Genomic DNA, 16055 nt, shown 5'->3' with positions numbered 1-16055 from the left:
TACTCTTTTTTTTTTTCTAGCAACTTTTGTATTTCTAATGCTGCTGTTTTCCTCTGATTGGGTGGAACATCAAGAAACTTTTGTAGGGATGCAGGTGGAAGGGAAAAGGGAATTATATAATGTCTGGAAATAATTCTCAGCACCCAAGTGTCTTTTGTGATATCTAGCCAGGCTCTCTGGTGTAGGGATAAGCAACCCCCGACTGCCTCCAGAGGGGGACAATCAGGCCTCCTTTCAGGGGCACTTGTAGGGTCTGTCAGAGAAGGAATCTCTAAACCCTTGGTTTTGCGGACCACCTCTGCCACATGGTCAGCATCTTCCATTAGTGTTCTCCCCTCTGCTAATGGGGGCATCATGTCCACATGGATCTTGGAAAGGGCCCTGAGATTTTTTGAACCACATCTTTGACCCTTTCATTGGTTCCTAGAAAAGGTCCTTTGGGGGGGTATGAAAAACATACTCCTACAGCAGACAGAGTCTTTCCATCCTTCTCACACCTAGACAGTTTGTTCTTCACTTTTGGGCCAAACAAGGAAGATCTGTCAAAGGGAACATTGATGAAAGAAGACTTGAAGTGCTCCACAAAATCACACGTGCATCCAAGCATGTCTCCTTATTGAAATGTCTGAGCCTGTTGGCCTTGAAGTAACCTCAGCTGCTTGAGAGGTAAGCCTCATGGAAGAATCTGAGATGGACTGAAGGGTTGCCAACTGTAAGCCTATCATGGCTTGAGCCTCTGCAGCAGTGGACCCTGAAAGAGTATTTGATAATTTCTTAATCAAATCACTTTGTAACCTTGTGAAATGTGCCATATAATTCAGTGACCTAAGAGCAGGGGTTGCTGAAGCACAGATACACTTCCCGAACCTGTGGGCTCTCTATTAGGGGGCTGGACAGTAGAAATTTGTTCTGCAAGTCACTTCTTTGTGACCACCACCACAACCATGGCATCTACAGGTAGTCCCGTGTTCCAGTGTTCCCTTCCTGTTAGAGGTGCCAGAATTCAGTTTGGTCTCTTTGGGATGGGTTCAACTGCATCAGGTTCCTTCCACCACCACTGAGAAATCAAATCAATGAGACTATCAATGGGAAGAGTTACCCAGGAGGTATATAGGCCGGATCCAAATGCCTCCGGAAACACTGATTCCTCCAGGGAAGGATTTTGGGAGGACCAACCACCCCGTTGCCTGAGGATCTCCAGAAAATCTCCAAATGAGACTTCTTTGGGTGGTGATCTAGGGGACCATTCCACTTCGTCGAAATCTGTGTCTTCCAATATAGATTCCTGAGGGGAATCTAAGTGCCTCCTTTTGCACTTTCTCTTCCAGGGTACTTTCTCAGTGGGATGTTCTGGGGAAGTGTCACAATGGAGGGTAATGCCCTGCTGGGTGGTCTGGAGGGGTTGGACTGGCTGTCCCCATGGAGTCAAATGTCAAAGCTCTTAATGCATATACACATAGGATGTAGAATGTAGATCTGAGGGGGGAAGAGACTGTCCATCCTCCCGAAGCAGAGAAAACTCTTTCCACTACCTCAAAGGCAGATCGTCACAGGGAGAAGGAAGCAGATGGAACCGAGAAGCCATGTTTCTATCCCATTGGTTCTGTCTACACTGAAGGCAATCTACCTCAGGCAGAGGCCAGAGCTGAGATGTCCGCGACCAAGGCTCCAAGGGGTAGAGATGGCTTTGAAAACTTTGGAGTCGACTCCAACACCTTGGATCTGACCTGAACACTACACCTTCGAGAGCCACTTGGATCCAAACTTGTCAGAGCTGGTGCACTGATTGAAATCTTCGGATCCGAGGATGCCTGTACTCTTGGATCTTGGATCTGAACCAGATGGACTCTGCAAACTCAGGTCCAAGCATTCTGAAACAAAGTGTCAGATCAGAGAAGGAGCCGGTACTGGAGGGGTAGATCTGGCTAAGGCTTCCTGACCTGATGGAGACAGAGCTGGGAGAACCACATCTATATCTGTGTCAAGAAAAACTTCATCATCATTCTGTCTACATCGGCTTCAGTGAGACTTCTGGAAGAACGAGATGAAGCAATGGATGATGACTTGGACCTTTGTCTCTCAAGGAAGGGAGACAGAATTCTAAAAGAACTAGGTCTACTGATGGAGAGTATTCGACTTGAGGAAGAATTTCAGAGCAGGAGTACTCCGATACAAAGGCATTTTAAGGGATGTTGAAGACAGCTTCACATCAGATTTGGATTTTTTGAGAGAAGGCTCCACAGAAGATGGATTGGAACAGTTTATCTTTTTCATGGACTTTTTTGGAGTGTCCTTGGAAGAAGTTTTAGAGAAGGTCACCCCAGATATGGTTTCTGAAATAGATGTTGGAAATAGACCTTTTAATATTAATTTGTTTTTCCTGTCCGTTAAAGCACACGGATTAAAATTTTGACATATTTCACAATTAACATTAAGATGGTCTGGGCCCAAGCAGTAGAAACAAAGGTAATGGGCATCAGAATAAGGCAGTTTATGGCCACATTTTTTATACTTCTTAAAACCTTTTCAGACATCCTGAACAAAAAGTGTAACTACAGTGAAAAATATAGATAAAAAGATGTATATGTATGTATGTATATATATATATATATATATATATATATATATATATATATATATATATATTTTTTAAGTGCAAGGAGGAAGAAAAAGAGATAAAGAAGTACCAACAATGGTACTAAAGAATACACAAATGTGTAAGATGTAAAGTTACATCACGAGAAAGGGTTTAAGGCTTACGGAAAAAAATACCAGCAATGATAAAATAGAATACTCAAGTATATGTTTGAAAGAAGAGATCTGGGAAGAAAGTCTTTAAAGAAAAAAATCATTTATCTCTTAATATGCTTGAGAGCAAAGCTGACCACATCTATACACAAAAGCATAAAATGAGCTCTGGGGTATGTTAGGGGGTTGTGAATTATGGATTGGGAGGAGCTTAACAGTTTTAGTTGGCCACGAGCTATAGTAACTGCTTAGTCAGATCGGGGATCAGATCTGAACCCAATGGTTAAGGAAGGACAACATCAGATCCAGAAATATCACTTATGTCATAATCAGACTGTTCTGTCTGAGGAGAATTAATAGAAGGAATCCCTTTCCAGTCCAATCCCTGTTCTTCTGAATAGGAGGTAGTGAAAGAATTAGAGGAACTCTTTTTCTTTTACCACTCAGACAGCAGTCTGATTATAAGGGGTTAAGAGCTTGGAATAAACCTTTAGCAAAGCCTAATAAATTTTCTTGCCCAAAGTCACGCAGAAAGGAAAAGATAAATGTTTAACATTCTGATTCCTTTTTCTAGGAGACCCCCTAGAAATAGACTGACTCAAAGCAGGGACACTTACCTGGGAATCAGGTACCTTAACCCGGCTATGTGGTAAAACATTCACTGCTCTCTCCTCTGAGACTGGCAAGAGTGGTTCTCCTACATCCATGGAGGACACCCCAACAGATGCAGAGGAAGTGTTTGACCCCTAGTCCTTGGTGACTTGATGAACTACATCATAGGGATCCAGGTAAAGAGATATGTGATCTGAGGAACCACATATGAGCAGAGTCACTTATCAGTGGATGAAAAAGAGAAGCAGCCCACTAAACAGAAAAAGGCTCCCCAGAATTTTTCTTTTTTTTGACCTGAGGAGGGTAGAACCCAAGATCCAGTAGCCTGCCCCTAAGTTAACTGATAAAAGAGCCCACATCAAGTTAGCTGAGACTGAAATAGTCTGTAAAATTTTTGATAGTGAAAAAACACTGGTTACAGATAAAACACAAATTTGCAGCCTCTAAAACACATTTACTAGCCCCAATCAAAAATAATTTGCACAATTATGTAATAACAAATGTTATAAAAAACATTTTCCTGAAACTAAAGCTGTAGAATAAACTGTTTTCGCTTGACAAAATGTCTCATGATAGCCTAAATTGAACAGTTTGTTAAAATAATACCACTGTTTTTTCTTAAATAAAAAAAATAAATAATTGTGGAAGGTTTTCTTCTGGAAGGGTACTTCTCTGCTGGCAATGAAGAAGAGCTAGCCAAACATCAATCCTCTGAAAGTCCTGCAAGAGGGATGTACTTTAATTGTAAGAAAGTTCTGAAGGACTTGGCAAAACAAATGATGTTCTGTGGCTTTCCTTGAGCCCAGTAGTGGTTATGGTGTGAGGAAGATACCCTAAAGCTTTGGATGCTGGCTGGCTGACATAAACTTGGCAGGACATATGCAGTGCAACAGTGATATAATGATGAATATCAATGTTTACTGCACAGAAGAATCAGATAAAAGAAATGCAGGCTTTTCATACTGTTTTTAGACCTGCATGTCCCTGAAGCAGTACATTCCAGCTGAAGGAGAAATACTAAAATAAACAATACAAAGCCCAAAGTGACTTCAGAGCCATTAGATCTCTTCCTTCATTTGAAGTGGACTTAAATAATTACAGACAGAATGCTGTCTACTGTAAAATAGATATGCAATGTCTCCATTTATGTAAACCAATAATGCTGTTTAAGAAAATAAGAACTTAAAAATGTATTTCTCAACTTACTGGATTGCCATCTGGTCCTGGGGGTCCTCTTTCTCCAAAGTCACCCGGAAAACCCTGTCAAATGTATAAAACAACTAGGTTAGACTATCATACTGTTGCAGTAAGGTTATGTGAAATTAAAAGCAGTGGTGTTTTGCAATAAGCATATCTCTATTCTCCACATCCTGAAAACAAACATTTTTAAATTCCCTGTGATAGTAAAAACTAACAGGTAAAACGTACTTCTTTCGTTTTTTAAACTTTACTGAATTATCACTTTAAACACAGGCAAACATACATTTATATAATATAAAACAAACCAAGTTAACATGTTTACAATTGCAAACATAATAAATCACATGTATTATTTAATCTAATTGTTAATCCAACATTACATAAATTGATCAATTCCTGCCTTCCCTTAAACCTCACTCCTCCAAAACATTATTCTGCATGTATTGTTCCATAATTTCCATTTATTTCTATGTAATTTGCTCCTACCCTTTTTTTTAAAGATCCCAATTCCAGTTCTTTCATTGCTATTACAATATTCTTTACTTCAAATACAGTTGGTTTAAACTTTGATTTCATTTTCTAGTAATTGCCTTTTTGTCAGTCACCAGAATTAAATTTAACAAGGCCTTACTATGTTTAGGTAATTCAGATCAACAACAATGTGTGTCATGGAAGCAATGGTATGGATTAATGGCGATCGGCTAGTGCTGCTACAAAGCTGAGCAGATAAGATCCCAATGGGGAAAACCTTCCATTTTATCAATTTGTGTGAAGGAAAGTTTGCTTTTAAGGCTAGAACCTCATGGTTGTAGTGGTTGTCACTCAAAATTTATCTGAAAACTTATATTCTTTTCTGAGGGTTCCCTATTCAGAAAATCCTTTTAAAATATCAGTTTTGTCAGAACAAGTTTCACTTTTTTGTCAAAAACTATACCTAGGGGCTAAAACTTGAGAATTTGGGGGATGACATTAAAAATTGCACCTCAAAACTTAAAGTTGTCAGTCAGGTGGTACATCCACTCATTACACACTCTTCAAGACTTCACTACTCAGTTATGAGGCACTTTTCAGTAGAGTGTAAACAAGGCTTCAGTTGTGTTTTTTTTTTCTTTTTTTTCAATAACAAAATGCACTTTCATATTTTTAAGCATTTCCATTATCACTTAAGACATAAGCAAATATACATTAACAGAAAAGTAAACAAACCATATTAATGTGTTTGCCACTGTCCAGCTTTTTAGGTAATTAAGATCTCATATCCCAACCCCAAAAAAATAATTTCCTTAATTACACCTATTTGCTTACCCAATATTTCTGACAAACTACTCTTTAGGGAATTTTTAAAGTCTGCCAACTCATTACACTCTCAAAAACATATATTCCCAGTTATCTTTTTCTTCCCCATCACACATCTAACATTTGCCATCTGACTTAGGAAAAATTCTTAGGAGTTTGCTTTGTGTATAAACATACCTATGCAAACACTTCTGAGCAAAAATCCTAAATCTTCTAGTCTTTGTTCCATATTTGGTAGCCATATGCATGTCCTCCTGTTGTTTCCTTGTGAACTGCTAATCCAATCTCTCTTCACAATCTTTTTTAACCTCCTCTGATTGATTCCTACATTTATCGTGCAATATTTTATATGGCCTACTAATTATCCTTTACATAGCAGTAGCTTCTATACTATATTCAACTGAAAATTCTACTAGAGCGTGTCTTTCACTTCTGATCCCCCCTTCCCTTTCTCTTTGTCTATACTCTGAAATAAATCCTTGATAGGGAAGGCAGTCTCCAGCTAGCAGTCCAAAGGTCTTCTAGGCATCTTCCCACTCTATTGCCTTTCCCTCTCTAGTTATTTGCTCCCAATACCCTGGTTACTTTTCCAGTTTTCTCCAGTAAATCCTAGCCCCCTCTTGCCTATTCTCTGTATCTGCAGAATTTCCTTGCTCCATTCTCATGTTGGCTTAGTTCTATGAATACTTTCTGCCATTTTACAAATAAAATATTATGTATGGCTGTTATTATCTTTAAGAATTTACATCCAAAATTCCACTCTCTCCTTATTTCTTGAATTACCCCCGCTTCATCCTCATCCATTTTCATTTCTAATTCTAGCTTTCTTCTTCTGTTATGTATACAACCCTTAACTGTGTAGCTGTAAAATATCTCTTCAAATCAGATAATCCTAAACCACCTTGCTCCTCTGTTGGATGGATCAACTTATCCCACCTGGCCTAAAAACATTTTCAATTTTTATACTTAGCTATCCATATTCATAAAAAAGAGCTTCCAGTTTCTCAGTTTTTGTATTATCTTTTGTTTAGTCTTTCCCCACCTTTCCTTAGCTGCCATAGCAGAATCTTTTTTTAACCCATACTCCTAAATACTTAGTTTTATCAATCCCCATAAATATAAATATTGCTGAACCAATTCACATGTGGGAACATAGTTTACAGCTATACAGCCACTAGTTTGTCTTCATTACATTCAAACCAAAAAAGACTTGAAACAGTCTTTTTCAGGTCTTATCAGGTACAAAATAATATCTGCAATAAAGCCAACTTTTCTTGATTACCATACCAAATATCCTTGAATTTGAGTCCCATTTCTATTTGCCAATAACTCTAAATATAACAAAAAATAACGGTGAAAAAGAACACCTCTACCTGGTTCATCTGTTCAGACACAACTTATTATCAGGAACCCTCCCACTTTAAGTTTTGGCTCTGACCCCTCACCTTGCTCCATCAATTAGCCTTATTATTGTTTCGAGGACAGCAAATGCTTCCACTGCCATACTAATAAAATTCCAGCCTACTCTGTCGAATGCTTTCTCTGTACAAGAAACAACATCAGCAGCATTTTCTTACATTCTGCTTCTCTCTGGATCATCATTGTTCTACTAATGTCAAATGTTTGCCTCCCCTCCACAAAACCACACTGATCCATATCTATCAATTTTGGCAATACTTTCGCCATTACTTTAGGTATTATAGATATAAACACTTTATAATCATGACTTAAAACTGAAATGGGTCTGTATGAAGCTGGGTCTGATGGGTCTTTACCGTATTTAGGTATTACAGGCACCTCAGCTTTCTTCCAGGATGTTGGTGCTTCCCCTCTTTTTAAAATACTGTTAAAAACCTCCAGATCTGTGTCATTTTCTTCCCTCCTAGCTTCCAAACTTTCACAGAAGTACCACCTATTCCAGGAGACTTTCCTACAGATTGGCTATATCACCATTTTTATCTCACTTCGTCCTATCTTAACTGTTAACTGTTGAGGCTCATCTACCCATAACCTTGGCATACATAAGTCTTCCATAAATATTTTCATTTGTGCTTTTTTTTTCCACATTACTCTGCTTTATACAAATTTTCATACAATTTCTGAAATATCTCTAATATCTGTACAGGATCTCCCTACATTTAACAACAACCCTTTGTACTTTCGGTTGCCTAAGTCATTGCGCTAAAAGTTTTTGTGCTCTGGAGTTATCATAAATTATAAGTTATGTACCTAACATAATTTGGCATCTGTGCTGTCCATTTTCATTTGTCATGAATGTGTCTAGGATCCAATCCTTGGATCCGACTTGGCCATATACACAAGACTTTGTATGCAATTCTCAAGCTCCTTCCTCTACCCATAATACTCTACTCTGTCTCCAACTCCTGAGATCAAGTTTGCTGCCTAACTGCCTACCTGTTATAGACATAGAATAGATAAGATAAAAAGGCTTGACGCTCAAACCAGAAACTTAAAGGTTCCAATGTTATCTGACAGAAGCTTATAGAAGTGACAGGGCCACGGGATGGCTGGGAAGGATGGTGAGGAATAATGAAAATGGGCAAGACAGATAGCAAGTTATGGTAACTACATAACTTATAAATCTGATGTCCTTTTCATTCTTCTTCATGAATGGGTCAGAGTCCCCACCTATATAATTCTCGGGAGGCCCTTACGGAAGGACATGCCAGAGCACTGTCAAATCAAAGGAAGCTCTGCTTCTGGAGACAATGTGTAATTTGTAATGTGTAACAAAGGTATGAGTCTTTGAATAAGTGGCTGCAGCGCAGATATTGTCAATGGAAGTTCTTGAGGAACAACCAGGTAAAGTAGTTACAGATCTACTAGAATGAGCTTTAGGAGGTCGAGGCAATTCCAAACCTTTTTGAGAATAAATCAACAAAATAAAATCCGTAATCCATTTGGCCAAAGTAATTTTGGAAATGGCCTGGCCCAAGTGGTCAGGGGAAAAAATATACAAACAGCTGATCAGACTTACTGGACTGTTTTGTTCTGTGAAGATAAAAATGTAATTGTCTGTGAATGTCAAGGAGGTGAACCATATATTTGCCCTTATTTGTAAAGTTTAGAAAGAAAAAGTACAGTTGTGTACACTTACCATAAATGTAGATGTTCGAATGTATTCACTGCTGCAGTCATTACATTTGGGTAATCCTGCTGGCAGGTTGCCCTCAGTCGCCCTGAATTCCAAAGTCTTGGGTCCTGCGTCAGCTGCTGTCGCCCCTTCCCTGATGTCAGGTCATCAGGGGTACAAAAGAAGCAGCCGATGCCATTTTCTTCAGTTTTTCTGGCCCCAGATGTCAGGTGCCCCCTAAAAGGATAGCCAAAATTTATATATAAAAAATACATGCACCAATATAAACTTTACCTTCATCTACAAGCAAATACACCACATAGGTTGTATAAATCAGAGAAGGAAAGATAAGTTCCAGCAGAAAAACAAACAAGGGGGATGGCGGGTGGGTAACCTGGACTGCAACAGTGAATACACTTGAACATCTACATTTATGGTAAGTGTACACAACTGTACTATGTTCTTCGTGTTTCACTGTTGCAGTCATTACATTTGGGTAGAGTCCCAAAGCTATGGTTGGGAGGCTGGAGCTAAACAGAATTAGGAGCGGCTATGAGGCCCTGCAGAACGTCAGTGGCAAAGCCTGCCCTGGATTTAGAGTAGAGTGGCAGATGATAATGCTTTGTAAAGGTGCGCACTGAACTCCAAGTAGCAGCCTCTAAATTGTCTTTGGTTGGTACTCCCCTGTGAAAGGCTGCTGAAGTGGCTGCAGCTCTAGTGGAATGTGGCCTAATGCCCTTAGGCATTGGCTTGCCATGGTGTAGATAGCAGAAACGAATGCAGTGGCCTATCCACTTTGAAATAGTCTGCTTTGAGATAGCCTTTTCTTGTGATCCTGCAGCAAATGCCACGAGTAATTGCTCTGTCTTCCTGAAAGCTTTGGTTTTGTCCAAGTAGAATCTAAGCTGTCTGTGTACATCCAAAGAATGCAGAATTCTCTCCCCCTTGTTCTGTGGATTTGGATAAAAGATTGGCAGATGAATAGTTTGGTTAAGAGCCACACTGGACACTACCTTAGGCATAAATGCTGGGTTTGTCCTCAGAGAGACCCTGTCTGGGTAAAAAATGATAAAAGGTTTCGCAGCCATGAGTGCCTGTTGCTCTGAAACCCGTCTTGCAGAAGTTATTGCTAGGAGCAGAGCTGTTTTCCAAGATAAAAACTTTATATCAGCAGTAGCAGCTGGCTCAAAAGGAGGCAGGGTGAGCTTTTCCAAGACATAGTTGAGGTCCCATGCAGGTGTTGGTGTTCTCCTTGGAGGCCTTAAAATTTTGGCTCCTCTGAGGTACTGCTTTAATAATGGATGTGAAAAGATTGGTGGCTCTGTATTGTAATGAGCCGAAATGGCAGAGGCATGAATTTTAATTGATGAAAAAGATAGGCCTTTGTCCAGCATCTCAGTTAAGTATTGCAAAATCTGAGGAATATTTGGTACAGCTGTATCAGTTCCTTGTGCCTGGTTCCAAGCACAGAATCTCTTCCATTTTTCTGCATAAGATTTTCTAGTACTAGGCCTTCTGGCTTCCAAAATGACATCCATCACAGCTGTACTGAGAGGTGTGTTTTGTATGCCTACATTATCCGCCATGCTGCCAGGTTTAAAGTCCTGAGTTTGCTGTGCAGGATCTGATTGTTTTGCTGGGACAGTAGATGAGGTATTTGAGGTAAGATCCAAGCTGAGCATTGAGACAAGTTCCTTAGGATTGGGTACCAGTACTGGCAGGGCCAGTCTGGGGCAATCAGTATCATCATCTTTGGTTTCTCTTGTTTGACCTTTAGGAGTACTTTGGGGAGGAGAGGTAGTGGAGGAAAGGCATATACTCATAGGTTTTTCCAGCTGAAAGACAGGGCATCCACTTTCCATGCTTGTCTGTGATGAAATCTTGTGCAGAATCTTTTTAGCTGGTAGTTGTGAGGGGAGGCAAAAAGATCTATGTCCGGGCATCCCATTTTCTTATTATCATGCTGAAGACTTGTGGATCCAGCTGCCACTCGTGGGGATCCATGAGTTTTCTGCTTAGTTCATCTGCCAGAGTATTTTCTTTTCCTGGCAGGAATTGTGCCTGCAGATGTACTCAGTAAGTCAAAGCTGTGTCCCACAAAGTCATGGCTAGTCTGCAAAGGGGTAGGAATGTGTACCCCACTGCTTGTTTATGTACCACATGACCGTGGTGTTGTCTGTTTTTATCAGTAGTTGTCCCAGATGAAGTAGGTCTTTGAAGGCTGTCAGGGCATTTTGAACAGCTAGCATCTCTTTTTGATTGATATGTAGATGCATTTGGTTTGAGGACCATGTGCCCTGAATGCATCTTCCTGCCATGTGGGCCCCCCCAGTTGTAATCTGATGCATCCATTGTAAGTGTCTGTCTGGCTGGGGGAATGTGAATGACTGTCTCTTGCTCTGGTGACAAGCCTTTGCCCACCATCGAAACTCCTGTTGCAGGCAGAGAATGAGAGTAATCATTGTTTCCAGACTGTGGCAATGTTGAGTCCAAACACTTTTTAGGTACCATTGACGTTTCCTCATATGCAGTCTTGCATATGGAATTAGTAGGATGCAGCATGCCATGAAGCCCAAAGCCTGCAGAATTTTTCTTGCACATAACTGGGCCTTTGTTGCCAACATTTTGAAATAGGTAGTCAGTTGCCTTTGTTTGTCTGGCGTGAGATAAGCCATCTGGGCAGTTGTATTTAAGTTTGCACCCAGGAATATTATCTCTTGAGAGGGTACTAGTTTTGATTTATTTTCGTTGACTGTGTACCCTAGGCATGTTAGAAGTCTTTTCACAGATGCCAGATGCTGTAGAAGAATGTCCTTGTTCTCTGCTTGAATTAGACAGTCGTCCAGGTAAGGATATATTTGTATTCTTCTTTGTCTGCAGAATGCAATTACTGGTGCCAGGCACTTTGTAAAGACCCTGGGCGCAGTAGATAAGCCAAAGGGCAGTGCAGAGAATTGGTAATGCGTTGAGCCAGCCTTGAATCTGAGGTATCTTCTGCATGATTGTCTGATTGGGACATGTAGGTATGCCTCTTTTAGGTCTAAGGTCACAAGCCAAGCATTCTTGCCCAGCATGGGCAGAAGCTGCTGCAAAGTCAACATTTTGAATTTTGGTATATCCAGGAATGTGTTCATAATAGATAGGTCCAGTATTGGCCTCCAGGCCTTGTCCTTTCTAGGTACCAGGAACAGTCTTGAGTAAAATCCTTGTCCCTGCTCTTGCTCTGGTACTTGTTGAATGGCCCCCATGTCCATGAGGGATGAGACTTGTTTTTGTGCCTCTGCCCATTGATTTTTTGGCAGATCTGGCCAGCCGTTTGCCTTTGGCAGGGTATGGAACTGGAACTTGTAGCCTTGTGACACTATATTCAGAACCCACTTGTCCTGGGTTATAATGTGTCAATTTTGTGAAAAAAGTGCTAATTTTCCCCCTAAGGGTGCTGTCAGGAGATAAGTGCTTGGTGCAGGCAGGGGGAAGTCATTGGGACTGTTTCCTGTATGGTTGTGATTTGTCTTCTCCAACTTTGCAGGTAGAAGCACCCCCATTGCTTTGACCTGTATGAACCTTGCGCTGGGATCTGCCCCTAGGGCATCTGGATCTGCCCCTTTGAGGTCTGTCTGACACAGGAAAGGACCAATTTTTTGTAGGCCAGTGTCGACTAAACCTAGGTGGCTGTACTTGTAAAAAATCTGACAGTTTGCATAGACGTAGCTTTGTCCTCCATTTTCTTTAACACTTCTTCTGCCTTAACACCAAACATGATCAAGCAGATTTTGTTCCTTTAACCAAGCATGCCTCCTAATTACAGAACCCGTAACTGCGGCCCTGCAGGAGGCCACCAAAGAATCAAAACCACATTGCAAAGTATGCTTTCCAACTTGTTCAGCTGCATGCAATAAATCCTGCATTTCCTTGTTTTCTGCACACTCAGAGTTTAACAACATTTTCTGTTTAAGCAATGCCATGACATGTTGCTGACATTTGAGCATATGAAACTGACAGTTTAAGGCCCTTATAGCCAAGGTAGCAGATGTGTAAACCTTTTTTCCCCATCCATCCAGAGCCCTAGAATCCCTATCAGAGGGGGTAGGGTTTTTTGCAGTGGAAGCCTTAACTCCTTTTGGACCCTGTGAAATAGTTTCTGGGTCTGCTACAGGGTTTTTAAAAAGGAATTTGTGAGAGTCAGGAACCCTGTGATCTGTCAGGCTTAACAGGAGCTGGACGTAAGGAGTCAGGGGTCAAACTAGATTCTGAAAACACATCATCTGCAATGTCTAACACAGGTGGAATGGCTAGAGGCCTGTGCTGAGGTAGTAAAAGGAAATCCCTGAGCCTCTTTTTAGATTCTGAAAAATCTTGGCTCTCCCAGTGGAAATGCTCCCTCATGGTATGCAAGGTTTCCCCAAAAGAATAGTCCCCTGGAGAAGAAGCTGAAGGTATAGATTCTTCAGCATCAGAATCCTCATAGGGGGAAAGACAATATTCCTGATCAGAAGAGGAATCAGAAAAAATAGAAACCTGATCTGAAGATTCATAGTCAGTCTCTTGCCTAGGCCTCTTATCAGGAGGGGGATGGGAACCCCTGATCAAAGTAATCAAGTCTTCGGCCATTTTGAGCATCTGTTTTTTGGGCATAGAGGCCTGTCCACGTGGCTCTTGAGTCTGTTTCTTTGCTTTAGAAGGTGTTTTAGTATGTGCCTTTGAAGCTGAAGTTGGTTTAATGTAAAGATATTTAGGTCTGAATACACCCTAAGAAGCCAGTGCCTGCTCAGTGGCTCCGGACCCATCTGAAGGAATAGCGTCCGAGGCTCCAATACCTTGAGTTTCTAGCAGCATAGCTGACTCCACATGGGAATCGGTAGCGGCCTGCGACTCTAAAGTAGCGGGCATCAGGGGCTGCGAAAGTTCCTCACTGAGAACTGGCGACTGGCTTAGGAGAAGCTTCGTCTTCGGTTTTGGGCCTCAGTAGTTTATCTCTCTCCTTTTCTTTGCGTTTTTTGTGAACTCCGGTAGTCGGATGGCTATCCGACGAAATTTCTGGATAATTAAACCGGCGTCCAAAATAGTTTAAAGCAAAATCATACCGACGCTTAATAGTGCGTTGGTTAAATCTAGCACAAAACCGACAACCAGGAACGCTGTGTTCAGGGCCTAGGCAAGGAATACAGTAAGAATGAAAGTCCTTATGAAGTATTTGTTTTCCACAAGAAATACAATTATTTACTTTTTCTGACATCAGTCTGGAGCAAGAAAAAAGTTTCCCCAATGGGGTACTTAGCTTTATTGAAGACTTCGGATCTGAAACTCGAACACGAAAATCTTAGGAGTCGGCCGACCGGCACTTGCAAATTGCTTCTGCTTCGGGCACCGCGTGGCAAGAAAGACTGAAGAAAATGGTGTTGGCTGCTTCTTTTGTACCCCTGACAACCTGACGTCAGGGAAGGGGTGACAGCAGCCGACGCAGGACCCAAGGCTTTGGAATTCAGGCCGACTGAGGGCAACCTGCCAGCAGAATTACCCAAATGTAATGACTGCAACAGTGAAACACGAAGAACATCTGGTAATTGTATGGACTGGTTAATGTTAGTCTCTGTAGCCCCCTTAGGCAGAAAGAAAGGGTTGGTCCATAGAGACACCCTATCCTTATGGGAAATAATGTATGGAAGCCTAGCCAACAGGGCCTGGAGCTCAGAAATTCTTTTTTCTGAAATGATAGCTACTAAAAAGATAATTTTCCAAGAAAGAGACTTTATAGCGCATCTGTCCACTGGTTCCAAGCATTTTTGAGTTAACCGCTGAAGGACCACAATTAGATCCAAAGGAGGGTAGGAAGGGATCCTTTATTGAAGGTCTAAGGAGGAAAACTCCCTTCATGAAAACTTTACATAATCTGGAGAATGCCACAGAGAATGAATAGTTTCCACTCTGGAAGTTGAACATGGTTGCCAACTGAAGTTTAATAGTAGAAAAGCTAGCCCCTTCAAAAAGAGTAGTGAGAAAAAGGAGAAAGGCTGAAGTAGGTGCTGAAAAGGGGTCAATATTCTGATTGGAAGCCCAAATAGAAACTCTTTTCCATTTGCTTCTGTATACTATCTTGGTGGAGGCCTTCTGGGAGGCCAAAATAATGTCACGAACTGGGGAAGCAAGCCTGGACCATCTGACTATTGCTGGGTATGGAGATTGGGATGTTGAATTCCTGATGGATTAGAAAAGAGATCTTGAGTGGGTTCAAGTATCCATGGAGGATATTTCAAGTGAGACCAGAGGAAGGAGAACCACGCCTTTCAAGGCCAGAAGGGGGCAATGAGGATGACTCAGCTCTTCAGCCTGCTTGCTATCTGTAGGAACTTCGGGATCATAGAAAGAGGAGGGTAGGCATAGAGGAGACCCAGGGGCAATCGAGAATCACAGCATCCCTCGGTGACTCCCCCAGAGGGGGAATTAGAGCAAAGTACTTACTGCACTTGTTGAGAGGCAAGGCAAATACGTCGCAGCAAGGCTGGCCCAGTGGCTAAAGATCATACTCACTACTGAGTGACACACGTTGAGGAATTAGAATGGAGGTGCTCAGTCTATCTGCCAGCTTGTTGGTTTTCCCTGGTATATGCATTGCAATGAGAAAGTGGTCTGAAGTGATCACCCATTCCCAGACCTTATTGGCCTCCCTGCACAATGGGTAGGAACAGGTTCCTCCTTGTTTGTTAATGTACCAGATTACTGACATGTTGTCTGTGTGGACTGCAATAGTCCCTAGAGGGAGAACGTCTTGCAATGTTAGAAGCGCTCTCATCTCTATGACATTGATATGCAACTTGGTCTTGAGGGGGGAACCACGTGTCTTGGACCATCCTTCTCAGGAAATTCCTCACCCCCCCCACCCCAGTTATGAAGTGTCCATGGTCACTGTGGCGATTGGGGGAGGAAGGGAGAATTGCCTGCCCAGAAACAGGTCATCGGATTAGATTCACTAGCAAACATGACATTTGCAGATTGGAGCGAGCCTTATGGGAAAAAATACAAGCCGTTAAAGAATGGACCACTCTACCACCAATGTCCACTGAAGCTGACATCAACCCAAGATAATGTAGCACTAGTTTTGCTGGAG

General features: G+C 41.5%; 1 protein-coding gene across 1 annotated transcript in view; it reads right to left on the bottom strand.

Moving 5' to 3' along the window:
- Positions 1-16055, bottom strand: part of LOC122790500 (collagen alpha-1(XXVII) chain B-like) — a 2222694-nt gene that overhangs the window by 413333 nt on the left and 1793306 nt on the right. The window contains exon 13 of the mRNA XM_044058048.1: positions 4567-4620. Coding sequence (XP_043913983.1) covers positions 4567-4620 — 54 coding nt within the window. The remainder of the gene's footprint in view (positions 1-4566; positions 4621-16055) is intronic.

The sequence above is a fragment of the Protopterus annectens genome, chromosome 16.part0 (assembly GCF_019279795.1).
Source record: "Protopterus annectens isolate FY-2018-M chromosome 16.part0, PAN1.0, whole genome shotgun sequence".
Classification (NCBI taxonomy): Eukaryota; Metazoa; Chordata; order Ceratodontiformes; family Protopteridae; genus Protopterus; species Protopterus annectens.
The sequence above is the reverse complement of the archived record's forward strand: the minus strand, read 5'-3'. Positions and strand labels throughout refer to the sequence as shown.